This window comes from Choloepus didactylus, chromosome 8 (assembly GCF_015220235.1).
Source record: "Choloepus didactylus isolate mChoDid1 chromosome 8, mChoDid1.pri, whole genome shotgun sequence".
Lineage (NCBI taxonomy): Eukaryota > Metazoa > Chordata > Mammalia > Pilosa > Megalonychidae > Choloepus > Choloepus didactylus.
In genome coordinates, this window is record NC_051314.1 from 90,369,239 (window position 1) to 90,395,886 (window position 26,648).

The 26,648-nt window shown below is 39.4% G+C and overlaps 1 protein-coding gene across 2 annotated transcripts in view; it reads left to right on the top strand.

The window, feature by feature from the left end:
- Positions 1-26,648, top strand: part of SLC38A1 (solute carrier family 38 member 1) — a 70,608-nt gene that overhangs the window by 25,330 nt on the left and 18,630 nt on the right. Inside the window, exons 3-5 of one of the 2 annotated variants that reach the window (XM_037845034.1) lie at positions 1,069-1,144; positions 1,431-1,546; positions 26,391-26,464. In XM_037845034.1, the coding sequence (XP_037700962.1) occupies positions 1,069-1,144; positions 1,431-1,546; positions 26,391-26,464 (266 nt within the window). Of the gene's footprint in view, positions 1-1,068; positions 1,145-1,430; positions 1,547-11,671; positions 12,057-26,390; positions 26,465-26,648 lie in introns of those variants that run through there. The other variant, XM_037845035.1, reaches the window with a different exon arrangement.

Genomic DNA, 26,648 nt, shown 5'->3' on the forward strand with positions numbered 1-26,648 from the left:
ATTATTAATTCCTACTTCCATATATTTGCACATAGTTTAGTCCACTCAGCCTGTCTGAATTTTTCCTATCCCAACTCAAGTCCCATGTCCCCTGGGATAGCAAAAATCTGTTGCTCTTACTCCCTCCCAGGCACTGTACTGATGTTTTACACACTCTTTAGTTTAATTCTCTGAGTAATACTATGAGATAATGTAGTAGGATCACTCCCATTTCACAGATGAGGAAACGGAGGTCACATGCCCAGGCTCTTAGAACTAGTGACAATTTGAATTCAAGTTCTGAATCCCATGCTTTCATAAAATTCTGTCTCTGACCATGCCCCTATCCCATCCCTACCACCCCTTCCCCCATAATTTCCTAATCTGAACTCCTATGCCTAGTGCCTGGAGTATATACCCATATCTTCCCCATCACCTGTCCCAGTGACTTGCAAATAGCAGGTGCTGAATGAATGTTTGATGGAGAAACAGTTGTTTCCTTTTTTACATGGGAGAGGTAATTCCTATTTAATAATTTTCTTGACTCCAAGAATGTGAGCTTAGAAGGAGCCTTATCTTCAGTATTCTGGTTTTGTTTTGTTTTGTTTTTTAAGTATTCTTTTAAATACTGGCTTTATAGTAATCTTGACATAATCTAATTTTCCAATTAGAGAAAAAACTTTATAAAAGTTAACTTACATGGTACATAGTGTTTTAATTTATTATTAAAATGATTTGAAATACATAGCTCTTTCGGACTTTTGGTTCTCTTTCATGTCATCTGAAGTGAGCATCTGCTCTTCACAATGTTTTGTACTAGATAGAGTGAGGGACATAAACATGAATGAGGCAAAGTACCTCTCCTTGGAGCATTATATTTTATTTGGAAAAATAAGTATGTAGATAACTAATTAATATTGGCATACAAAATAAAATGGGAGGGGATTTTGAATAGTACTCTCAACCTTAGGGAACTGATTGGTAACTTTTCATGTATACTGTGTTTTGGTAAGTAATAAATCACTTAGTCATAATGTTAAGCTTCAAATCATTATCATGAGGTTAAATGTATTATACATGTCTTTACAGCAAGTTTATTTCTGATCGTGAAAGTAGAAGAAGTCTCACAAACAGCCATTTGGAAAAAAAGAAATGTGATGAATATGTAAGTGTCATTATAATAAAATATGCTTTTTAAAATCACATCAGTTGGGACAGATGTTTTTAATTCATGTAGCATAGGACCAAAGAATAGCTATGTATATTAACCAGGATACTTTTCATATCATATGTATTTTCTCCTGAAACCCATTAAGAAAATAACTAGACCACTAAGGAAGGATTTCTTGAATTTTATTTCCATGTTGCTGCCTAATAGTGCTTTAAAGGATTTGGCTTGAACTTTTTTGGGGACTGTTTTGCTTAGTGTAAATGTTTGTTTCTTTGTTCAGATTCCAGGAACAACCTCCTTAGGCATGTCTGTTTTTAACCTAAGCAACGCCATTATGGGCAGTGGGATTTTGGGACTCGCCTATGCGATGGCAAACACCGGAATCCTACTTTTTCTGTGAGTGTTGACACTAAAGTACTTTCACTTTTAAAACTGTACTTTCTGTGTATTTTGGTTGGGAGAAATTGTAAATATTGCAAAATAGTTTTTATTTCCAATATGTACTTTTATATTGTTTGAATGATTTTCCAGAATGCATCTGATGCTTACAAGAAAGAGGAAGGAAAAAAAAAATCTTTTTATTAATCAAAAATACTGAAATTAGCATGTCTAAAAAGGATTAAACATTTTGAAAATAGCATTTTTTATATTTGTGGCTCTTTACCTGTCACTTTAAGTCTCTGCTAAGTCATCAAAATATTAAGAGGTATTTAATCCAGCCAGTCACCACTCGGGTATTTGGATTGCTGTGGAGCATGTACTATATCTAGAGGTAATATACATTTGTTTGTAATAAATATTCAAGAAATTTTCAGTATTTTGAAGATGAGAAATTAGCATGTACTTTTCCTCTGAGATACAGTAAAAAGAAGATGGGAAAATTTCTTTTAAAATAAGTTCATTTCAAACTGTTGAATGGGACTTTCTGCACATGTACAGAGGACTTGTTTTTAGTTGGAATAAGACCAAGACAGATCATAGAATTTATACCAAGAAATTCTCACCAAGCCTGATTTTTCCCTCTAAGCTCAGAGGGTACGAGTGTTGCTCAGTGGTGCCTGAGTGAGGGGAGAGGAAATCCTCCTCTCCCAGGAACTTGTCCTTTCTCCCCTGGCTCTTTGTTCTTCACTGACATGGCTCAACACTCTTCCTTGCCGCGTGGTTTTGATGGGAGCATCACTTCCTTGGAAGCAGTGACCAAAATGGCTGCTAATTGACAGAGAGTGTATACTGCTTTAGAAAAACATAGAAAACTGTGGTGCAAGAGCATCCATTACTCAAGGATCAGAAGCTCCCCTCCAGGCCTCATTCCTGCTGCTCCATACTGGTCCGTAGCCCTGGGGATTGATATTCTTACATCTGTCTGTAAACCCACTAAAGGTGGCCTTCCTAGGTGTCCAATTCCTAAAATTGAAACACCCTCTGAAGGGCATTGAACTCCATACCTTTTATTCCTGATTGCCAACCTAACTTAGTAAATCCAACTGTAGCTTCTTCTCCTTTTGACCTTGGGTGAATCCTTCTGCTTATATATATCATGAACCAAGTGCCAGATTTTACAGGAACAGGATGGAGTTGGACAGGACATTTCTGTGGTGTTTTTTTTGTGTTGTGAAACTCTGACCCTCGGAGGACACCCCAGAGGTAGCTGGGTAGGTTCATTTCTGATTATCAGTGCATTGAAGTAAGACCTCTGAGTGCTTGTTCCAACTCCTCTTCTAAATGGCTATGAAATCTTAAGCCAATTACTTAACCACTCTGAGCTTTAATTTCTTCATCATTAAAACAAGGAAATTTCACTAGAAAAATCCAAAACCCTGATTCTGTGACTATTTTCAGTCATCCCAAAGCTGGAAATATTTTCAGTTCAGAAACATGTATTACATTGATTCCTTCTTTCTTTCTTTTTTTAGTTATTGTAATATACCAAGTTATATGTTAACAATGTAAAGAGTCAATTCTTTGATGATGATGACAACAACAGCAACTCTTGTAGCTCTTACTTTGTGCCAGTCCTACTCTAAGTGTTCTATACTGAGTCCTTACAACAGCTCTGCAAGGGAGGTGCCATGTTGTTAGTTCACTGTTTTACAGATAAGAGAACCGAGGCATTGAGAGTAGACTTTTATTTTGGAATCTCCCTTTTTTACCATCTGGGAGCTCCCTGCACTTCTCTTCTGTTCTAGACCCCTTGTTTTCTGTATTCCATGTCTTTCTGGATATGTTTCCTTGCTTTTGTGGCTGAGAAATGGTGAATGGAAAGAACTTTTTTGAGACCATCATATCTGACAATGTTTTTATTCTACCCTCACCTTTGATAGTTTGGCTAGATATAGGACTCTATGTTGGAAATAATTTTACTTCTGAATTTTGAAGGTGATGTTCTATTGGCTTCTAACTTTTTGTGTGGTGAAGTCCCATATACCTTCAATTCCTGCTCTTTTACAAATAGCCAGTTTGGTGGTTTTTGTTTTTTGTTTTTGTTTTTGCTTCTGGAATCTTGTCAAATCTGTTTGTTCTCAATATCCTGAAATTTCAAAATGATGTGACTTGATGTGGGCCTATTTTCACCCATTGTGTTAGGCGATTGGTAGGTCCTTTTCTTTTAGAAATTTATGGCCTTCAGTTCTGGGGAATTTTGTTACATTATTGTGTTGATAGATTCCTTCTTTCTGTTTCTCTTTTCTCTCTTTCTGAAACAGTTACCCCAGATTTTGGACCTTTTAGAATAACTCTCTAATTTTTAAGTCTTTATTTTCATTTCTATAACTTTTCACTGTACTTTCTGTGATGAGTCTTTATTTTACTCCCAACTCTTCATTAAACATTTTATTTTGATTATTATTTTTTATTTCCAGGAGCCTTTTAAAATTCTCTGCATGCTTCTTTTTTATATGATTTGTTTCTGCTTTATGATTTCAGTGTCTTCTCTGAGGATTATGATGACAGTTTTCTTTTAATATGGAAAATTTCAAACATATAAAAGTAGAGAGAGTAGTATGAAAATTCTTGTGTTCCCTTCATCCCATGGCTTAACTCATTTAATCAATCCTCCATCCACATTGTCTTGAAGCAAATTCTAGCTATATTATATCATTCATAAATATTTCAGTATTTACTGTGAATTCTCAATATTCACGGTAGTTATATTCTATGAAGTTGCTAGAAACATTGAATTAGTGAATATTAAACCATTGCTCTTAGGGAAAATGTAAGGTTAGGCTGCATTTTCATAATCTGATCAATGCATTCATTGCCTTGTTTTATGTATTTTTCTGTTTAAAGACATGGTATTTGAAATATATTGTTCATTCATTAACATTTAACTCATAGCCAATGGCACTGTAACTCATGCCTGAACGAAGCTTATCTAACATATGTAGTTTTTCAGTAAGGCACACCATAGCTTTCTCATGCTTAAGAGCACTAGAGAGCACTTCAGCACTGTACTTGGGGGCCATTTTAAACAGTGAAATCACCAACAAAAAGTGCAAAAATACAAGAAAATCTGGCATTAAATACTGTGATAAGGATACTTGCTTACATTTTGAGACTTGAAACAAGAAGGCAGAGCGTCGCCTTGTTCAACCTCAGCTAGGAAGGTGCCTGTTGGTTGATGCAAACTTTTCACTGCTCTGCACAGATCTATGAATGACTGTGAAAGCACCATGAGTATTGATTTTTGAGTTACAAATATATTTTAGTGAGTAGGCAGATTTGCAATTACAAAATCTGAATAATGAGGTTTGACTGCATCGCTAAAATATAAGGATACTTAAAACATAATCATAATATTGTTATACCTAAGAAATTAACAATTAATATCAAATATTCAACCACCATTTAAATTGCTCTGATTGTCTCATAATTTTTAAACAATTGGATTGTTCAGATCAATACCCAAATATGGTCCATACAGTACAATTGATTGATACATCTTTTAAGTTTCTTTAATTTTATAGTTTTCCTCATTTCTCTCAAACTCTTTTCCATGCAAATTTTATTTTATTTATTTTTTTTTAAGAAATTGGGCCATTTGTCTTATAGAGTTTCCCACAGTCTGGATTTTGTTGATTGTATCTTTGTGATGTGGATGCAAGTTGGTTTTTTTGTTTGTTTATTTTGGACTCTTATCTTCCATAGCAATATCTTTCTGCAGATGTCAGGCATTCTTTCCTTGTCTGCCTATATTTTAAGAGTGGGAAAAAACAAGGCTGATTTGAGGCCTGATTCTCATGAATGGGGCTTGTTGACAGTAGCTTTACTTGGGGTACTCTCAATGGCCCTTTAGAGGATAAAGAAACAATATCTGCATCAGTTTCTCTAGGACTCTCTTCTTTGGCCGTTGAGATCACCCAGAGAAGACCTTCCAAGCCCCTGCCTGGAAGGTGTGAGCCTGGGAGCCATCTCTATTGGAATCAAGGGAGGGGCGAGGGCTGGGAGTCAGGGTGGAGAGATTATCTCAGCATGCATGTGTTTACCCAGTCCTCCAAGACTGGGCTTAGTCTGTGTATCCAGATAATATGTCTTCAGACTTTCGACAGGATGAGGGAAGTTGTGTGGAATGTGAACCTGGTCTGGAGAATCTCACTATTTCTTAAAAGAAGTTCAACAGATCCTCTTTATTTTAGCTAATCCTTTCCATTATCCCCTTTTCCAGTAATGCCGTCAGTGCCTTTTGGGGATTCTGTGGTGTAAATTGGGTTGTTCTTGGCTTTCTTTACTACCAACTTAAGACTGAATATACTTTCCAGCTTCAGCAATTGTTTTACTTTATCTCCTCTCACGTTCTTCCTCCTATCCTGGCAGCTTTATGCCTTTAAAAAAAAAAAAAAAAATCCCTTTACTGTTATTTTACCGGCATATCAGGAGGAAGCAAGAGTAAACTTGTATTCAATCTAACTTCGTGGAATTTGATTGACTTAATTATATAGGCTCAAGTATAATTGGTCTTCTATCTCATGACTGTAGTTTCTGATTGAAGCAAAGAATTGGATAAACTTGACTTTTATAGTTGAAAGAAGATTTCCCCATGGATGAAACTATTCTAGATCATTTGCTTATTTGTAAGATGCATTAATAGCAAGCATAACGCACCGAGTCTTCAGGTTAAAGTTATGAGATTTTCACAGGATGGAGAATTCTCCTCCCTTAGAACAAGGACACACTCTGTGACTGCTTCAAAACCAGCTGCTCCTACAGCTGCTAGAAGCCAAGAAGCAGTTGGCAGGAGTAAGATATTTCATCTGGTACAGGGCCCTGTTCCAGACTCATACTGGCCAGCACAGGAACAAGTCCAAGACCATCCAGGCTCCTTTAGAAAAGCAGCTGGGAAGGCTCCTCGGTGTCTCCCTGAGCTGGGTGCCGAGCGCCTCACTGGAGTCCTCTGGAAACGTGGGGTGATTTCTTTTTCCTGGAGGACTTTGGAGTTCATTTTTTTTTTTTTTTTGACCTGATCGTAATGGCTGTCATCCCCATTTCACACACACCTAATTAAATCAGGTTCCGTGATTCTACCCTTTTGTAAGAATCACTGTTAGGTTTTGTGTATTCATGAGTTCTGAGACCTTATAATTCCTTCTGAGGAACAGGAAGTATATTAGTAGGGAATCTCAGTTTACAACTGTTGTGAAGGTCTGTATTCTGTGTTGGAAACAAAATGAGGGCTGTATCCTGAGGCAGCAATTTGGAGGTGGTGATTGAGGTGCAGGCAGCTTAGAGCGAAGCCTACAGAGCGAACTGGGCTTCCCTAGGCTCGGACTCCAAAGAAAAGGCAATGGCTACTGAGGACATAGCCTCCCACCGTAAATTCCTTTTCTATCTCTAGTTTTTTATAAAGCTTTCCCTCACTTCCATCGTAGCACAAGTAGGGAATAAAAGTAAATATTGACATGGAAGAGTGGTGAGTTTTGTTTTTTATTTCACATTACCATCTCCCTCATCCTGGCCCCAAACAGAAAAGTCACATTTTCTAAAGTTTTCTATTAAAGGCATACATTTTATAGAAAATTAACCTCCTTGGAACATTTCATTTCCTCATGATAGTAGGTAAATTAGATGCTTATTATGCTATGAAGAATCTGACTGAAGTATTAAATGCTTTATATTTTTCCACATCTTTTAAACATGTACTATTATATTAATAATGTTGCCCTTAAGTTTAAAACCATAAAAATGGAGAGCATAATTCATGACACTTTTTGAAAGTAATGAAAATGTTCTTTTGAGAGCCCAAAGAGATGTCATTTTATCGTGAACATGGAGTTTGTAAACAATTCTTTGAAATCTTAATTGTGAAATAATGTTACAATTTGTATAAAACAATTGTTTAAATTTTATTTGGTTGATTATAATTCCAGACCTTTTTGGGTCTTGTTTTTCATTTTCTATACCACTTGGGTTGTGATTATAGGAATAAGAAAGATAATATATCTAAAATAACATTTTGAAAAGTGGCATGCAGGAAAACTTTTATTAATTACTACCAACCTCATAGGGCTGCTGCTATGTGTGTGTGTGTGTGTGTGTGTGTGTGAGAGAGAGAGAGAGAGAGAGAGAGAGAGAGAGAGAACAATAAAGCAGTGCCTGGTGTATATTAAAGCACTAAATGTTTGCTAAAGTAGTACTGCTATTATTAGGTAGTCAGCTAAATAATGATTAACATTTATTGAACAGAAACTACATTAACTCATTTAATTCCCAACAACAACACTGTGAGGTAGGTGGTAGCCCTATTTTACAGGTGAAGTAATTGAGACTTACCAGTGGTTACTAGCTAGAGACAAGGGTAGCCAGGGTTGCATCCAGATTTGCTTGATTCTAGGACAAGCACTATACTGCCTTTTAGTGACACCTTCTTCAGAAAACAAAGTTGTATTATTGATGTACATCATGAGAGAAATTTTATTCTTAACAATGGATACTTGAAAGTTGATGTTTATTTTTTTACTGTCCAATTTTAAATAAACTTAGCTTTAAAATAACCTTTTAGGATAAGTCAGTATTCCTGAATTGTCTTGCTACTGTTCCACCAAGAACCATCCCTTCTATTGTAATAAAAATAGCTTTACAATATCAAGTGTATCAAATTGTAGGTGAGAGGGTGGTCACGTTCCTGATCATAGCAGTTTTTAAAAATAAACCTCGGAACTACTTCGTATGTGTCATGTTGATTGCCTGACTTTCCCTTACGTGACTTTCCCTCATTTAAGATTTCCCACTGCCTTCAGAAGCCCTTGAATGTACTTCCTTTCAAGGATTTAATTAAAATTTTTGTTACTAAGAATTCTAAACACTAAGTAATAGCTAAGTGAAATAATATAAAATCCGTTAATAGGAAATTGGTTCATCATAGTATTTCCATAAAATAGACTATTAGACAACTATTTAAAAGAGTAAAATAGACGTAAATGTACCGATATGGAAAAGTTTCCTAGGAATATTGTTACATGAAAACAAGTTGAATATTGGGTGCCAGTTGAGCATGGAGGGAGACTGTATATACAAGCATTTATTGCACAGAATATTTGGGGAGGGTACACAAGAAAACTGTTGACAGTGGTTATTTCTGGAGAGAAACACCGGGTCTGAGAGTAGAGTGGGATGGAGGATTTATACTTAACAATTTTTTTTAATCATGTGCTTTTAGGGGAGAAATTAGTTGAAAAACTATTTTTTTGGAGAACTTAAAACCCGTACAATTATACTTTTTCCTTTTCCTCTTATCTATGGAAAACTTGAGGAAAGAAAATATTTTCAGTATAGATATTTAGACTTTGAGAGCCAGAATGAGTAATCAGTGCTGGGGCCCCCTCTTCTAAATGAACTTTTCAACCTCGTTTCCCATCAGACTGTCTCTGCTTCAGCCACATTAACTGACCTCCTTTCTGTAGAGGCCTTCTGCCTCCGTGCCTGCCCCTCAGCCTGTCCACCACCCACTCTGACCCTGTCTCAGCCCTGCCCTTCCTGTAAGGTACAGTCAGATGCCATCTCTTCCAGCAATGTTTCTCTGATCCTCCCAGGTAGAAGAGAGGATCTCCCTGTCTTTTCTTTTCAGTTTAATCTATATCACTTCTGTTATTTAGCCATATCTCTTACTTCCCTTTTGAATTCTGAGTCTTACAAGGGCAGGATTAATGCCTAATTCTTCCTGTTCAAATCCAACTCCCCCCAACCCCCACTAAGAAATAGAACAGGGCTTGCATATAGCAGCTTCTCAAGATATATTGCACTGAAATGAATGAATGAATGAATATGTAATAATTAGATTCCGCAAAACCAAGAACTAGACGTTAGGGTGAATTGATGGCTCTTGTAATTCCTGCAAACTTATCAGAGGGGAAAAATCAACTGAAAGTTTAGTTCACTTTCAACTTTTTAGCAGGCTGTGGAGATGTAATAATAATCAAAGGGTTAGTGAGGGACTCACCATCCATTCTTTACTTTCCTGGAAATGCCTCCTCCATTTGAAAATTCAAAATAGTTCAGGGACTGTTAAGAAATAATGTATGAGGTTAGTATTGCATTACTAAAAGGATATTTGTTGTTAAGCTATTTGCAAAAGGACAGTAATTGTCATTGTCAGTTCACAACAACTACCTTCACTTCGCTTCACTTTGCTTCAATTGTAGGTGAATTATTCTGTTTCATTTTTTTTTTGTTGGTCGTGTTGTTTGTTTTGCTTTTGTGGACCATTTATAATTATCTTACCCCCCAAAAGATGCAACAGCTTATTGTCTAAAATTACAGTGTTTACAAACCAGTAAATAGCCATGTCAGTAAGGGTAAATCTGTAAAATAAGTAAGGTCAGACCACCAGTCCCTTTCTCTCCTTAAATTCAATGTCTTACAATTGAGCTTAAATGGAGGATAGACAGAAATATTAGAATTATGGACCCATCAATAGATTGCCCTAAGGCCCTGTTCATACACTGTAGGGATTTATTTTTTCCAAAGTTTAATAAAAATCAAAGAATAGAAAACCTCTACATAAAAATGTTAATTTTAGCTTCCATACCACATTGTTGTCCACATCCAAAAAATTGAAACATGATCTCTTTTGTTAAGCCTGTAGCATGGAACTGCAGTGGTGGCCAGGCCGATTCATTTGGTTCACCATGTCGGAAACGGAGCACAGTCCCTGTGTTACCACTTGAGCTTTAAAACAGGCACCCCGGAGGTTTCCTTAGTGTACGTTTCCTTAGTGTACGTTTACAGTCAATATTGTTAATGCGTGGAGATTAGTGTAAGCCTAGGTGTGAGTTTTTATGAATATTTCTTTATTGACAGGTTCACAATTTAAATATTTTAAAATATTTTTGATAACTTTCAAGCATCAAGAACTGCAGACAAAATATGTGCTACCCTACTGTGGAATACTTCCTGGAAACCAGCAGTCGGGGCTGACAGCTGTCGAGGGGTCACATGGGCCAGTCCTGCTCTGAGAGGGCAGATGACTGACACGTTAAAGCTTTCCCTCAATGGGTGTTCATCACGTTCGGACATCAACCCTAGCAGTCCCACATCTGCACATCAATTAGATGTCACGGGAGTAAGCTTTTTGTCAATATCCTCCACTAGTGGACTTCAAATACTGACCTTCCTGTAGCACTCAGCAAGGCCCCAAAGCCTCACCTTAAAACAGGAAGTCGGATGACCACGAGATGCAGCCAACTCCCAGACAACTGTGGTGCTCCAAAACTCAGGACTAGGCAGGATGGATATATTCCTGTTCAAAAAAAAAGGTCACAAAGACAGTGGTTGTCATGGGAGAATACACTTGCATAGTACACCTGCGTGCACCTGAAGTCAGGTGCCAGCTGCTCCAGGGTTGTGCTCTCCTGCAATGCACTCAGAGCTGTCCCCGCAGCACGGAGCTGCTGAAGCACTTTTCATAAGTTTGCTCTTAGCAAAAATGAACATATACTGCTACAGAGATTCCTGAATGGAATCAACATAATTCCTTTCTCCACATTCCTAAAACAGGGCACCATTTTCTGGAATGATATTCACCATTACAGGTTATGTTATTAAAAATGACTGAAACATTTCAAAATTCACTTTGTTTGTTTTAAGATTTTATAATGTGATAACCTTTTCTCTCCTTAGAAAGTTATACTTCTGGGACTTTAGATGCTGGATTTGTTGTCTGGTTTTAAAGAACCAGAGCCCAAAAACATTGAAATCCGTGGTCAGAGCAAGACAGCAGAGGCATCCAGGCAGTTTGTTAACATGCTGTGGAGCCAAGTCCCTTTGTAACACCATAAGGCCAACTCTGCTCCTTCACCTTGAGCTGAGAAGCCGCATGTTTGACCAAAAGAAAATACATGAAAAAGAAAACCCCTAAATGCCCATTTTGATGTTCCTAATGATGCTGAACCAACAACCAGCCAACATGATGAACCCAACTTAGAAAATGCAACTTGGGAAAGGACCAAAGGTTGTTTAAAAAGAATTCTCCTCCCTTAAATATAACTTAGGTGAAAATATGAAATTAAATAATAAATATCTGACTTATTGCCCAAATCATGTTTTCAATATTTACATAGAAAAAGCAGTTCTGAAATTTGACACAAAACATGAGGGCAGTAAAACATCATGACCTCCCAAGCCTATCCGTTGAGGAAAGAAAACCACAAAGGGTTTGATCTCCTCTGATGCGTTGACAAACATAAAACAAAAATAGCTAAACCGCAAAGGAACAGATTAACAATTGCAACAACACAAAAGCAATTCACGTCCTCACAGTTCTTGGTTCAGAGTGCTTTGGCACTGAATGGATCATCCTGGGAAGGCAGAAAATGACCTCCGTGTTTAGTAAGGCTTCACAGATGAGCACAAGGAGCCGTTCTTTAGCATGGACGTGGCCACCACCACACAAAGAGACATGCAAAGTGATCATCAGCAGGTAACCTGAGACTGGCGGGATGGCATACTGGATGCTATTCTCAGCTCCCTGCAGAGGGTCCAGGCTGCTCGGCGTCCACCTGTAAAATAGGAGGGTGGGCTGGGCTGGCGCAACAGGAGCTCTTATCTGTTAAGACTGACAGGCAAATTGTCCCTCGTGTCTGAATGTGTTTTCCTCCTCAGCCTGTGTGGTTATACTGGTAGTGTCCTCTGCTGCCTGCAGGCATCTGCGCACTTCCACTGCTCACAGAGCTGCAGGCATCTCCTTGGCTGTGACAGTTTCATGCCATTGTGCTGCTTATAATACAGATGAGGGCTGGACAGTGAGTTGCAAGACACAGAGGGGATGACCAGAGAAGACATGCAGTGGACAGCTTTCAAAGATGGAGTTCCTTTAAGACCCACTTGTCTGCAAGGAACAGGGTGACCCCAAGGGTGAGGGGAGGTAGAGTAAACCTGGTCTGATTGTTAGTTGTCATTAGAAGCTGTGAGCTGAGCTTTGCCATTTCACATGGGCAGAGCAGTGGGCAGGCCGACCATCAGTGGAGACAGGGCTTATAGACTAAACTGGTAAACACTGGGCGTTGTGCAGGGTGGCCTGTCCAAATCAATGTCACTTCTGGACATGCACTACAGGAATTTGATTGTTACTATGCCATCACAAAGTGGGCTTCTTATTCTGTTAGGAGGTTTTATTCTTAACTGCCTTCAGCATCGCTCTGATTTTCTAAATATTTCTCAGCAAATTCTATTAAGATAGAGAGAGATTGCAGTGTAACTTTGCAAATACCCTGCATGTTCTTGAGCTGTCATTGCTTTATTTTTTTTTTCCTTCAATACAGCTCCAATATATATTTGCTTTATTATATATATTTATTATATTTATATTCCAAAAAGTTTGAATGACACCCACAAGATAATTTCACTCTTAGCTAAAGTAAATAAAAAAGTAAATTAATGGTCAGTGTGACGTTTATTGAATTAGTTCTTCTAAATGTTACATAGTTTTCTCTACACCCTCATAAGCAGGCTGTTTTCTTTGCCTCCTAAGGAAAGAGACCAAGTGGGATCTTGTGATATGAAAACAGAGCAGTTTAGGGAAAGTCAGAAAAGAAACTCTGCTTTTCTGGGTGATCCTGGGAGGTCCATGTGTTTAGTCATATTCATCTTCCGTTTTGTCAATCAGTTTCTTGTTTGTAAAATTCTTTGAGTTATAGTCATGGTTCCTTAGAAATGATCTGAAGCGAAAATTGTTGTCCTTCAGCTGGCAGCAAGAATCATTGGCATCAGAATCTCTTGTTTGCAAATAATAATGCTAGAAGAGGAGAAATGGCACCTTCAGGCTTGCCAACATTTGAAATACATGTAAAAAGAACAGTGGCAGTGCCATTTAACTTCACTGAAATTCATTGGATTAAGAAGCTTTTCAGAAATGGGGAAATGGGAAAGTGGTTAGCATTGTGCTAAAAATGAGTGCCTGGTTTGTAAACAGAAAGAGTTGGCATGCGTAGGAGCTGAGTCCCACCCATTGTTTTAAAACATTGAGCATTTGTGCTTACTTTGTAAATCATCTACGATGTGTCTAAGGGTTCCAAGAAGTCAATTCTCTTGGCCCCAGAAACATAGGAGTGTGTGTGTGTATGTGTGTATGCAAGATGTGTACACTGAGTTCATGCAGCCCTATTTATGCTAAGCTGTGTCAGATGCTTGGTGCTACCCAAGAATAATAGGGTGACCTCTTTTTTGGAGCCCTGTGTTGTTCCTAGCCTGCAAGAGGCAACCTCACCATCCTGAACCATGGCTTTACTGTCTATTGTTTAACAGCCTGGTTCACCTCCTTGATGCATAGAATGCCTTTTCTGTTTGCTTGCCTGGCTTAGAATAGGCCAGGGGTGTATCAGCATGGTAGGTCAGGTTACGTACATTCTAGAAATTTGAATTTCCAAGGTAAGCTTGAACTTTTCTTACTCCTGGAAGGGTAGTTGGTTCAATAGATTGGAAAACTGCCTCTGTGTGGGCCTGTTAGTTTGCGTTGTTCCAGGGCCACACACACTTCACCTTACAACGGGCACATACTATCAACAATCTAAATCTACATCAGGTTTGGCACGCTACCACCTGCAGACCAAAGCCGCCACAACCTGTTTTTGTATAGCCTGCTAGCTAAGAATGTTTTTTTACATTTTGAAAGGGTTATTAAAAAAACAAAGATACTTATAAATTATACATTGTTTAATTGGATCTTTATACAAACTCTGTTTATCACCTCCATTTTATAGGTAAACTAAGACTCACAGAGTTTTAGTAACTTGCCCAGGATGACACTAATTGGTGGAAGGAAGAAACAGGTTCATCGTGTATTCTTCTTTACCCTCCCATCTCTCCTTAAATGTGCGTTGATACCGCGGAAACAGTGGGAAAATGAGAATGAAGCCCCAAATCTGTCATTCTTGTTGGAATGAAAGTCCAAAATAGCCACCCAAAACAGCACGTTCCTTTATTGCAGTGGTTATATAGAACTTTCCTCAATTACTCAGGAGTTAACGTCTGTGGCTCTCACCTTTAGTACAGGATAAAGGTGGTATCCTTTTGAAAGGTAAAGGTCTAGGTTTGAGGAGAAGGGGAAACAGTTGTCCTTGTGGAATGGAAGAAGAGGAAGAGGACGTGTCAAGAGTTATAAATGGAGTGTTCACAAAACCCACTTTACCAGTGACTATAGGCAAAAACAGGAAGTGGTGCAGCACATGGCTTTCTTACTAGTACAACTTCCTCATTTAAACTCAGACGTCCTCCGAACATTTTCAGCCTCACAAAGCACTAACTACGCTGGTGCATTCTATTTCTATCTGCATACCTCTTTTTAATATCTTTCTTTTTAGGATTATATTAGTTGTTATTTGATTTGGCCACCAGCAATACGTATTTCTTTTGCTAGACAAAATAAAAATAACAAATAGTGAGGCCAGTTTAAGAGAAACTTTGCACCAAAGAATTTATATTTTCCTACAAGGAAAGAAAAGGAACAAATAATTCATCCCCACCTGCTCCCTTCCCCAGTCTTTTGTGCTGGTCCTGTGACCCTCAGAATTTTGAAATTTTAATCAGAATTTAGTGACTAGGAAGTTCACTTTGGGGTTGATTAGTTATGTTTCTTCCTTTCCATGAGGATTTTGTGAGCTCCTTTATGAAATAGGGACTATTTTAATCAGTGTGGGACTCAAATGTGACCCTGCAGTAATAAGAAGTATTGGAATAATAATGAAATCATTTGAATGATTCTTTACATTTTTTCATTTCAGGCTCTTTATTATAGAAGTAAGATAATTATTAAAGATCACTCAGAAAATGCATAAAAATAAGAAATAAACTAAATAAAAGTAGAAAGAAATCACCCAAAGTCTCATGGTTAAAGCACAAGTTCTGTTAACATTTTGAAGTATTTCACCCTTGGTTATTTTTGTCTTTTAGTTAGGTCTTTTATTTCAACTATCGTTTCTCCATGGACATTTGACTCTGGCAGACAGAATAGCATGGTGGGAAAGGACTTTAGAGTCAGACTACCCAGATTTAACTGCTGTAACCCTCGCTGTACGACCTTAGGCAAAATACTTCACCCCTCCAAGAGTCAATTTTCTTATCTGCAAAATAGGGAGAGTAATAGCATTACCTGTAAATGAAACATTAAAAAAAAAAAGTACTTGGCATGGCCTGACTTATAGTGAGTATCCCAAAACTTATTATTACTAATGATCAAAAAAGTTTTAAATTTAAATCCCCATGAAAATAAATTAATGCTCTAGGAAACTCATTTATATATAAAAATAATTTTGGTTGTTTCGTAATATTTAATATCTGCACATAGATTAGGAACTCAGAACCCCCTGCCCTCTTCTCTTCACTGAAAGGCATGTCTCCTTCCATATGAGCTCTCAGGAAATAAGTGGTTATTCCTCTGCATCCCCTTTCCTCTCCACTTCAGCATCCCACTGGCATGGCTCTCCCAGGCTGGGAACCAGGCCGCCTCTGCAGTCACACCTCTTGCCATCCCGGTGTGACCACAACCTGCTCTACTTCCAGGCTCCTCCTCAGTTACTCAGTGTACCTCTGGTCTGTGCTTCCTTCCCTGTCTGGCTCGGACGCCACAGTCCCTCACATCAAACCACTCTCTTACCGTCCCCTACGTTTCCTTTCTCTGCTGGCTCTCTGTCACATTGGCCACACGTAATCTGGAATCTGACCTCCAACCATGCAGATGGACACTTGAAATTCATGGTCTCCATCCTCAATTGGGTCCTCCATACCACCCAGAAATTTTATTTCTGGATACTTTGCTCTCTCAGCAGTTTTTTTTTTTTTAAACTTTTATTTATTTGTCTATTTTTTATTTATTTTGAAATAATTTCAAAGTTATAGGGACACTTGCAAAAACAATACTAACTCCATACACAGAACTCCATCATACCCTGACCCCCCTCCCCCAATAGCCCAATCCACCAACTTTAACATGCTGTCATACCAGTATTTCTTTCGCTCCCTCCCTCCCTCCCTATCTATCATCCATCATCTATTGCTCTGTCTTCTGAACATATGAGAGCTAGCTGCACACATCCTTGAACAAACACTATAATTCACATATACACTTCCCATGAGCAAGAACATTCTTTTATACAGTCCCATTAAGCACAGCTAAGAAGTACAAGAGATTCAACAATGATACAAAGCTTACATTCTATATTTCCTTTTCCTTATGTCTCAACTGTGTCCCTTTGAGCCTCGTTTCCTCCATCCTCCAATCCCATCCAGGTTCATCCTTGGCATTCAATTGTCATCTATTTAGACTGTATTTTTTTTTTAATTGTGGAAACATATATACAGCCTAAATCTTCCCATTCCACCCCCTCCCTAGCCTTCCGTTAGTGGGATTAATCACCTTTAGAATGTTGTAATGCTCTTTCCCACCATCCATTACTAAAAATTTCCCTTCACCTCAAACAGCAACCCTACACTCATTTCTTAACTCCCCATTGCCCCTTCCCCCATTTCTCTGAACCCATACTCTACTTTTCATCTCTGTGGTCATATTCTCTGATAATTTCTTTGTGTTTACTGTGGGGCTTAAAATTAACCTCTTAAATGCATAACAATCTTGTTTTTCTTTGATACCACCATTACTTCAATAGGATATATAAACTATGTTCCAATACTCCTCCATTCCCCCAGCTTTATACAGTTGTCTAAAATTACATATTTTATGTTGAGTTCAAAACAGCTGATTTGTCATTAGAGTTTGTATATTTTATATCATGTAGGAAGTAAATAGTGGAGTTACAATTCAAAGATTATTGACTGCTATTTGTATTCCATTGTGGTTGGAGACTGTGCTTTGAGTATATTCAAATTTTTTTTTTTTTTTTAATTTGTTGAAGCTTGTTTTATGTCACAGCTTATGGTCCCTTCTGGAGGAAGATCCATGATCACTAGAGAAAAATGAGTGTCCTGGTGATTTGGGATGTAAGGTTCTATATATGTATGTTAAAATTCTCTATATCTCTTTCTCCTTTCTTTGTTTCTCTGTCGGTAGGGCTCCCTTTAGTATCTGAAATAGGGCAGGTCTTTTATTAGCAAAATCAGCATTTGTTTGTCTGTGAAAACTTTAAGCTTTCCCTCAAATTTGAAAGAGAGTTTTGCTGGGTAAAGTATTCTTGGTTGGAAATTTTTCTCTCTCAGAATTTTAAATATGTCATGCCACTGCCTTCTTGCCTCCATGGTGGCCGCTGAGTAGTCACAACTTAGTCTTATGTTGTTTCCTTTGTATGTGGTGAATTGCTTTTCTCTTGCTGCTTTCACAACTTGCTCCTTCTCTTCAGTATTTGACAGTCTGATCAGAATATGTCTTGGAGTGGGTTTATTTGGATTTATTCTATTTGGGGTTTGCTGGGCATTTATGCTTTGTGCATTTATATTGTTTAGAAGGTTGGGGAAGTTTTCCCCAACAATTTCTTTGAATACTTTTTCTAGACCTTTACCCTTCTCTTCCCCTTCTGGGACACCAATGAGTCTTAAGTTTGGAAGTTTTATTTTATCTATCGTATCCCTGAGATCCATTTCGATTTTTTCAATTTTTTTCTCCATTCTTTCTTTTGTTCTTTCATTTTCTATTCTGTGGGCTTCTAGGACACTGAGACGTTATTCAGCATCCTCTAGTCTTGTATTGTGAATATCCAGAGTCTTTTCAATTTGGCCAACAGTTTCTTTTATTTCCATAAGATCTTCTATTTTTTTTTTTAGCCTTGCAATGTCTTCTTTATGCTCTTCTAGGGTCTTCTTTATGGCACTTATATCCTGGGCCATGGTCTTCTTGATGTCCTTTAAATCCTTTGCCATGTTTTCGTTCCTCGACTGTAGTTCTTTGATTAATTGAGCCAAGTGCTGTGTCTCTTCTGATATTTTGATTTGGGAGTTTGGAATTGGATTCTCCATATCGTCTGGTTTTATCGTATGCATTAAGATTTTCTGTTGTTTTTGGCCTCTTGGCATTTGCTTTGCTTGATAGGGCTCTTTCAAGTTATAAAAAAAAAAGATACCAATCTAATTTTTCAGAAACACAGTTTGGTGGCGTACATTTTCTCTAACTAACCAGCAGATGGCATCTGTGAGTCACCTATATCCCTCAAGTCAGTTGTCAACCTTGTCCCTGTGGTTTGTGGGGCAATGATTCTTGTGGGGTTCAGTTGGAGAACTCAGTTTGGGTGTGTTGCTGGAGCTGTCCGCCCTGAATGTGGGGCATGTGTCCAGGTGGCCAGGGAGGAAGGGCAGCTTTAATATTCAAATCCCCCAGGTTCCCGGAGATTCAAGGCCGCCACAAGAGTCTAAGCCTTCATTTCAGTTCAGCCCCAGACCCTCTCTCTCGCTGTGCCACAAACCACCGGACTTGGCGTAGTGTCCCTGGGTTCTCCGAGCAGGACCCCCTTCCCAGCCGCGATCCTCCAGGACCTCTGCCGAGGGAATGCCGTGCTACATCACCAATGTACGCCGTCCCTCAAGGGAAGCCCCGGGCTGCTGGGCCGTGCAGGGGCACTCCCAGCCTGATGCAAACATGGCCGAACGGGGCATCTCAACCCCCCCCCCTCCTCGCACAGTTCCTCCTTCCCAGCTCCGGGACAACTGGCAGGGTCTGGGCTGTGGGCACGCCCCGGGCAGGAGTTTATCCAGCCCTCCGGGGAGCCAGCTGCTAGCCACGGGGTTTCTTTCTGCTTCCGGCTCTCCTCTCCACTCTCCCGGTCCCGAAGGTATCTGCAGCGAGCTATCCTCCAGGCCAGACACCGAGAGGCCGGCCCAGCCCCCTCTTGCTGTGTTTTACTGCGTGGTTCCCACTGTCACACCTGCAGCTGCTCCTGGGTTTTTCCCTTTTTTTTTTTTTTTTTTCAAAAGAACCAGTCAGTCTCCAAATGCCAACCCATGGCTTCCCCTCACCGCCACGCAGCTGCGGGTCTTCCAGCCAGCTTACTCACTCATTTCAGAATGCAGACTCCTAGTTTCACCACGTATACGGCCCCTGTGGAACTAGCAGACTTCGTCCAGCTGGCACATCGCTGTAACCAGTATTCTGGGTCACTTTCTGGTTTTTATCTAGTGTTTTTCACAGAGGTGTTTTTTTGCCCTGTCTCACCTAGCTGCCATCTTAGTTTCTCTCCTCAGCAGTGTTTTCATATCTCTACTCACTTCGTGCAGATGTTTCCCTTAGGGAGAATTGAGGGTGGAAGGGAAGGGCAGGGGGAGTTCGCAGAGATAAAGGGTGAATGAATGAAAAGGCATTCTCTAAGTGCAGGTGGGTACAGACAGTTTGGGAAGTGGAAGGAAGGTAGGAAGTAGAAGAGAGTGAGGGAGAAGCTGACAACAGAGCAGAAGTGCTGGAGAAAGAGGGGTGGACAGAAAACAATTTGTTTCCTACAGTTTCTCCAATTCTGCCTTGAAGAATTTAATTTTCTTGTAAATATTCTTGTAAATATTAAATTTTCCTGTAGCTATTCTGCCTTGAAGAAATGTATGTCTATGACTTTAAGAGTGAAGGGGAGATGGTGACAGACAAAAGCAAACTGATAATAAAGACCACTTTTATTCCAGTATAGGGAGTTTTTTATACAGATTTTTTCTACTCATATAATTGAGGATGGTAAAAGTTTTTTACTTTACTAAGTGGACTTACAAGAGGAGGAATTAGATAGTGTGGTAAGACACAGATCCCTTTTGGAGGAAGAGACACTGAAGGAGGGGTAAGGAGAGGGGATTGGAAATAATATCTAAATATACCATGGTGACTTAGGTAACACCCTAATCCCCTGAGGAGGTCGACCAAAGAAAGTAAAAAAGAGCTCCCTTTTCTCCCTGAGCCAGTCAGTGCCCCAGGGGAATGATCATGATTTAGCTGAAAATGCTTCCTTTCATTGCAGTCTCACCTGGGCAGCCCTGGGGCCCGTGTTACAGGTGCCCACACTAACGCTGGCATGGCACCTCCCTGCAGACAGTGCAGCAGGTGATGCGGCACTGCCTCAGCTGTTGTGAGAAACAGAAACGCCAGAGATGCGCGGGCCCCGGGGCCGCAGTGTGCAGCCAAGCATTTTGAATCCTTCTACTCAAAACGTGGTCCGTGGACCGGTAGCATCAGCATCACCTGGGAGCTTGTTAGAAATGCAGAATCTCAGGTCCCACCCCAGACCTTCTGAATCAGAATCTTCACTTTAACAAGATCTTAAGGAATTTGGCAATGGAGAGGACAGAGCCCTGCCAGAGAGGGTTGATAAGGGTTCTCTATTCTTTTGAGAGGAATGGATGCTGGCAGAGTTGAAAGCACTCACCTGTGTGGTGCCCCTCACCTCCCATCCGAGCTATTTCTGGATCAGCAGCCCTGAGTGCTGCTTCACCTCCACCCCTTTGAAGCTCTGAGGCTGGGTTGGGAGTTTGTCATATGATTTCTTGTTATAAAGCTAGGTTTTTAAAATACAGTCTCACCTCCCTTAATGGGTTTTTGTTTTTTTTTTAATTAACTTTACTGGGGTAACATTTTAATCACCTTAAATGTTTTGATTCCATTAATTGTGATAGCTTTCTACTTTATTGGCATATAGTACTGAAAAAGAAATGAAATTTGTTATAACATTATCCATATAATCTTTGGGTAAAACATGGAAGAACATTTACAGCCCTGTTAATATGATTCAAGACAATAGCAAATAAATTGTTTTTAAAATAGATATTTAGATGTTCATTGTTTAAAATGTGATTCAAAATTTTCTTGCAGCAAGTAGAATACATGTGTCTAAGACTACTATAAGAAATATTTAACAAATCATGAAGAACAGAAGGATTGGAGATGGGCAGATTTCACCTCAGCTTTCAAAAGTGGTAAAAGGTAGATCCCAAGGAACATTCTAGAACAAATTATTAAACAGCTTGTGTATGTGCAATTACTGAAGAAAATGTTGCTCTATTGCAGCCAAGTGAGTTTTCCTGAAGAGTTGTGGCCAAGCTAACTTTGTCGAGATAAGGGTGAACCAGCAGTCATAGGGCTACCCTTGGCATAATGTATCTGGAATTCAACAAGATATCTGGCATAGTCTCACATGACAAGTGCATGAGATTCTAATATTTGTAAGTCTCTTATTCAGCGTATTTGTTGAGTCTGCTATGTGCTGTGTTTGGTTTTATATGCAAATAGGTAGGTAGGCGAATGAAGCGGTCATGGTCTGTGTTACAATCTAGTGATGGAGACATATATAAATAAAATAAATAAAATAAAAAAGATTTTCCTGAATGCTGGGTGGAAGATGGATCAGGGAGGCAAGAAGAGGGAGACAGGTAAAAGACTATTGTAGTTACCCAGAAAATAAAGATGATGGTGGCCAGATGAGGTAGTTAATACATTAAAAAAAAAAAAAAAAATCAACGATTTAAAAAGATATCGCAAGACTGGAAAGATAAATGTTACAGAAATAAATGTAGACCTGCACTTAGCTTCCAAAAAGAAAGATATACAGGGATAGAACCAGGAAAACTTGGCTTAATAGCAATTCGCATGTGAAACTCAGAAAGAATGGGAAGTGTGACATGGCTGCCATAAAAATAAATACCCAAATAGGTTACCTTATAAGAAGCATGATGTTTGACTCAAAAAAATTAATAATCCTACTGTGCTTTGCACTGTTTTGGATCAATCTGTTGTTTCAGAATTGTTAACATCGGCACACAGCCTTTAGAAAGAGTAGTTGAGAAACTGCACCATGACTGGACCATGTAAGCAGCCTGAAAACTTCATCAAAGGATGAATAGCTGAAAGAACTGGAGATATTTGTCGTAGACCACAATCTTAAAATGAGCACCTTCAGAAGGACTGTTAGATGGAAAAAGGGTTAGATTTCAAATAAATTCAAGTAGGTCCAGAGGGTAAATGAGGATTAAAGGATAGAAGCAGCAGCAGTGATTTCAGCTCAGCCTCAGTTCCAGAGCAGAACTTGCCAGAAGCAGAATGGGCTGCATAACATGCTCCCTTTTGGAAGATGCTTTGCAGAACCTGGGTGACTGTGTGTTGGCATGAAACATAGATGTTTGTTGTGCTGGGTGAAAAACTCCCTTAGGGTCTCTTCCTAATCTGGAAGTCTATAAGTGTAAGTTCCCTAACAAAGTCTTTCATTTCCATGTCAGGTGTGACACAAAATCTTCTAGAATGTCCCTACACCTCATCTTTCAAAGTGTGGCTGACCCATGGGTTCTCAACAAATTCCTGACCACATTATTTTCAAGACTAACTCTCTTGCCACTGCTTTCCCACAGCCCATTTATAGTTACATGTTCTAGACCTTTTTCTTTGAGGCTGAACATAATTATGGCTGAAATATCAACATCTTGACAACCCAATTACCTGTTGTTTGGGGCCCAGGTGAGTTGAGGTTTAGTTCCCAACTAAACATGCCTTTTTCAGCAAGCAGTTCTTGCCCCAGCCATACTAAAACTTGTGGTCAATTGTTAGCAGTGTGGGAGCTTAAATGATATCCAGATGAAATGAAAAAGTGAACCACCTATATTCCTGTTTGTTGGCACAGGAAAACCCATTTGTGTTTCTCTTCCAGGAAACCATAGGAGACCATAATGATATGTACAAATATCTATTTGGACATATAGGGGCGCTGTCTTGCTCAAAATAGAAGAAATGTTCAAATAAACCATTGCATTCACTCGAGTCATTCCTCCTTGCTCCTGTTTTTAGATGTCATGTTTTCTGTGTCTCAAGGCATCTCTGATCTGATCCTCTTCACGTATTCAAGGATCTATTATAGCCAATTATATGACTTATTGCTTCTTTTTAAGATTCTAATAAGGAGGTGTCCTTTTCTAAATTTCAGCCCCATTAGAGCCAGACTCTGTTATAGTCTAAAACATTCTTAGAATTTTACATGCTGCAGTTTGCCTCCTAGTAACCTGATGGGTAGAAAAAAGAATTTTTCTGTTAGTTTTCAGTATCTGAAGGGAAGCTCTGTATTTTGGGAGGGATGGAGAAGAGTCTTTGGAGAGTGGATGACCCAAAGCAAATGTTATTGGACTCCCGCTATGAGTCCTTCCTTCGGGACAAAGTGCCATGTCTCACGGGAGCAAGGGGATTGTTTTCTTCACAGCGGAAGCAACTCATTTTGCTGTTTTTAGGTGTGGGGAAGTTGATAGGTGAACATCCTGCTAAAATGTCTCCTGATTAACACTTTTCTGCCACTTCAAAAGAAAAGGGGGTGATAGGAGTTTATGAAGAAATCCCTCACCTCCTCACCAAGGAGCATCATCTACAAAGATTCAACCAGATAGAAGGTGTAAAAGGGTGGCCAGGTACAAGAACCACGTGGTTCCAGGGACTGCTGGCTGAGGTGTGTGCAATGGGTGTTTTCTTAGACTCTTTCTTTTGATAACAGTGACTCAGTTGTCCCAGGTGTGGAGCCTTTGGCAAATCACTGTAGATGTTAATCATGATCCCTGCTTGCTAGGCACATAGTTTCTGCAAGGCCATGACATTTATTAGCCTTGGGCCCAGTGTTATTCTCGCCTCTTCTCACAGGTTTTTCTCAGAATGTTGACCCTACAGGGCACATGGCCACTCAGAACAGTGCACGGTTTGTCCTAAGATGGTATCCATCCTCCCCCGATGGCCCCTGCCAACCCATGTCACCCAGAAATCCTCTAGGCCTGTCACATGCACATTTGGAAGTTGTCACTTAGAGTTCAGTGTCACTGTTATGGCTGTATCATGTTCCTCACAAAGACACAGTCAATCCTAACCCCTGGTCCTGTGGCTGTAAACCCATTTGTAAACAGGATCTTTGAAGATATTGTTAGTTAAGGTGAGACCACACTGAATCAGGGTGGGCCTCAGTTCAGTATGACTGGAGTCCTTATAAGCAGAGGAAATTTGGACACAGGAGTAGGAGACAGAAGGAGACAGATGGCCATGTAATGGAGGCAGAGAATGGTTTATGGGTTGCTGGCAAGCCACTCGAATGCTACAGATTTCAGAGAAAGCATGATCCTTGATTTTGGACTTCTAGTCTCCAGAATTCTGGGATGATAAACTGCTGTTGCTTAAGCCAATCAGTCTGTGGTGTTTGTTACAGCAGCTCTAGCAAACTAAAAGTCTCTAAACACATCTGAACTCTGAGTGAAACTCAATGCTAACCTCCTCATCATAAGATCATTTATCTTGTAAGGTGAAAAAAATTACACCACAATTATGTCCCACATCTTTTTCTCTGATAGAGCATATCAAATCATGTTCCATGACATATCTTAAAACTATTGGATTGGTTAATAAATGCTTACATGCTTACTCTCAGTTTCTTAGGTTCCTCAACTAAAATAGATAAGGAACTTAACCCTCTTAATCACCCCCCTCACTCAAGTCTCATTGCTAAGGAAATGTATTTCTGAAAGCACTTCCTTTCAGTTCCATCTGAACCTAAATTCCCCTTTATTGGTGAGCGAGTTTGGCTTTCACCCAGAGCACTGGGCTTTCTATTCATTCTCCCAGTGTTTGTTTTTCCTCTGCTGAGCTCTGGCCTCTTTTATGTTTTCTGGCTAATCTCTGGCAGTCTCTCTGCTCTGCCATTGACCATTCCATATGCCCCACTTATCTCCTCATGACTGCACTGCACAAGGAGAAACAATGCTGTGGGACACGAAAAAGCTAAGGAGCAGTCACTCTGCCTGGGGCAAAGGAAGGCCGGGGAGTGCCCTCTGAGCTGGGCCCAAGAGCAGTAGTGCAACAGGTGTGCGGAGTGGGGGGAGGGTGGGCAGGAGGCAGCCACACACAATCGCGTGACATGCCAAGTTCCTCTCAACAGCACTTGCTTGAAAAATAATTGCCTTTAATTACTCAAACATAGAATCAGTTGCAGCAATGTATTGTTCTGGGGCTATATTTCCCTACATCAGGAAGTGAGTGGTTTCATTTTGGGACTGAAATCTTTTTTTCTTTTTAATAAATAGGCTTTATTTTCAGTTATCATGTCTGTTTTAACCAACTGATTAAGAAATAATCTAGATACCCTCCCACATCATTTTAACTGTGGTTTTTCTTGAGGAGGGTTTGATAATGAGCCAGATGTACTCAAACAAAAACATGAGTTACTCATTCAAAAGTCTTTTCATTATGTTCAATTGTCAAAATTCCCCTTCTAGTTATAAAAGTGCTTATTGCTTTAAGAGTAACCAGGTGCAAAAGAAAAGTGAATTATCTCAGTGGTCATGTATAGATTAAAAAATAACCATAGAGTGTTAGATGAAAAGAATGTTGGTCATCATTTGACTTGTGTCTTTATATTATAGGTGAGGGAGGAAGCCAGGGATGGGAGAAATTAAACAAGTTGTCCAAAGTCACATGGTCACTGTCCTAAGGATTACTACAAGCCTCTGCCTCTATCCCCAACCTCCAATCCTGTCCCCACACCCCTTAATCACCCTTTCTATCACGGGTATAACAGAGAGTACACCAAGAAGTACAAACGCTGTCCTTCATACTGTTGTATTGATGTCATCTCATCTGAAATGATTCCAGAAAGCAGAGGAAAGCTATTTGGGCTTTGAATTACATAAAGGGTTTAAATTGTTAGAGTTACTCAGATTCCAATGAGCACTTCTTTATTTGGTAGGACATTTTTATTGAGGATTTTAAAGAGGGGTGACTAAGAGGTTCCAAGATTTGAGTACTATTAACAAATTGTGTTAAGCCTTCGACCTTCTAAAATGCAAGGTCAGAGTATGGTCTTTTTAGTGATTATAATAAGACTTATTTTCTCTGCTTTAGGATACTTTTGATTTCGGTGACGCTGCTGTCTGTATATTCAATAAACCTTCTATTGATCTGTTCAAAGGAAACCGGTAAGCTGAGACTATATTTAATTTTATTAAGGCCAGAGTGAATGGTTTTCATAGTGATGTTCTCCCTGTTCAGCACCTTGGTTATAAAAGAGAAGGAGTCCTTTGACCTACAGTAACGGAAAATCCTACAGTGGTTTTGACCTAAAGAAACAGACACAGCAAAATAAAAACTAAATTGTCATGA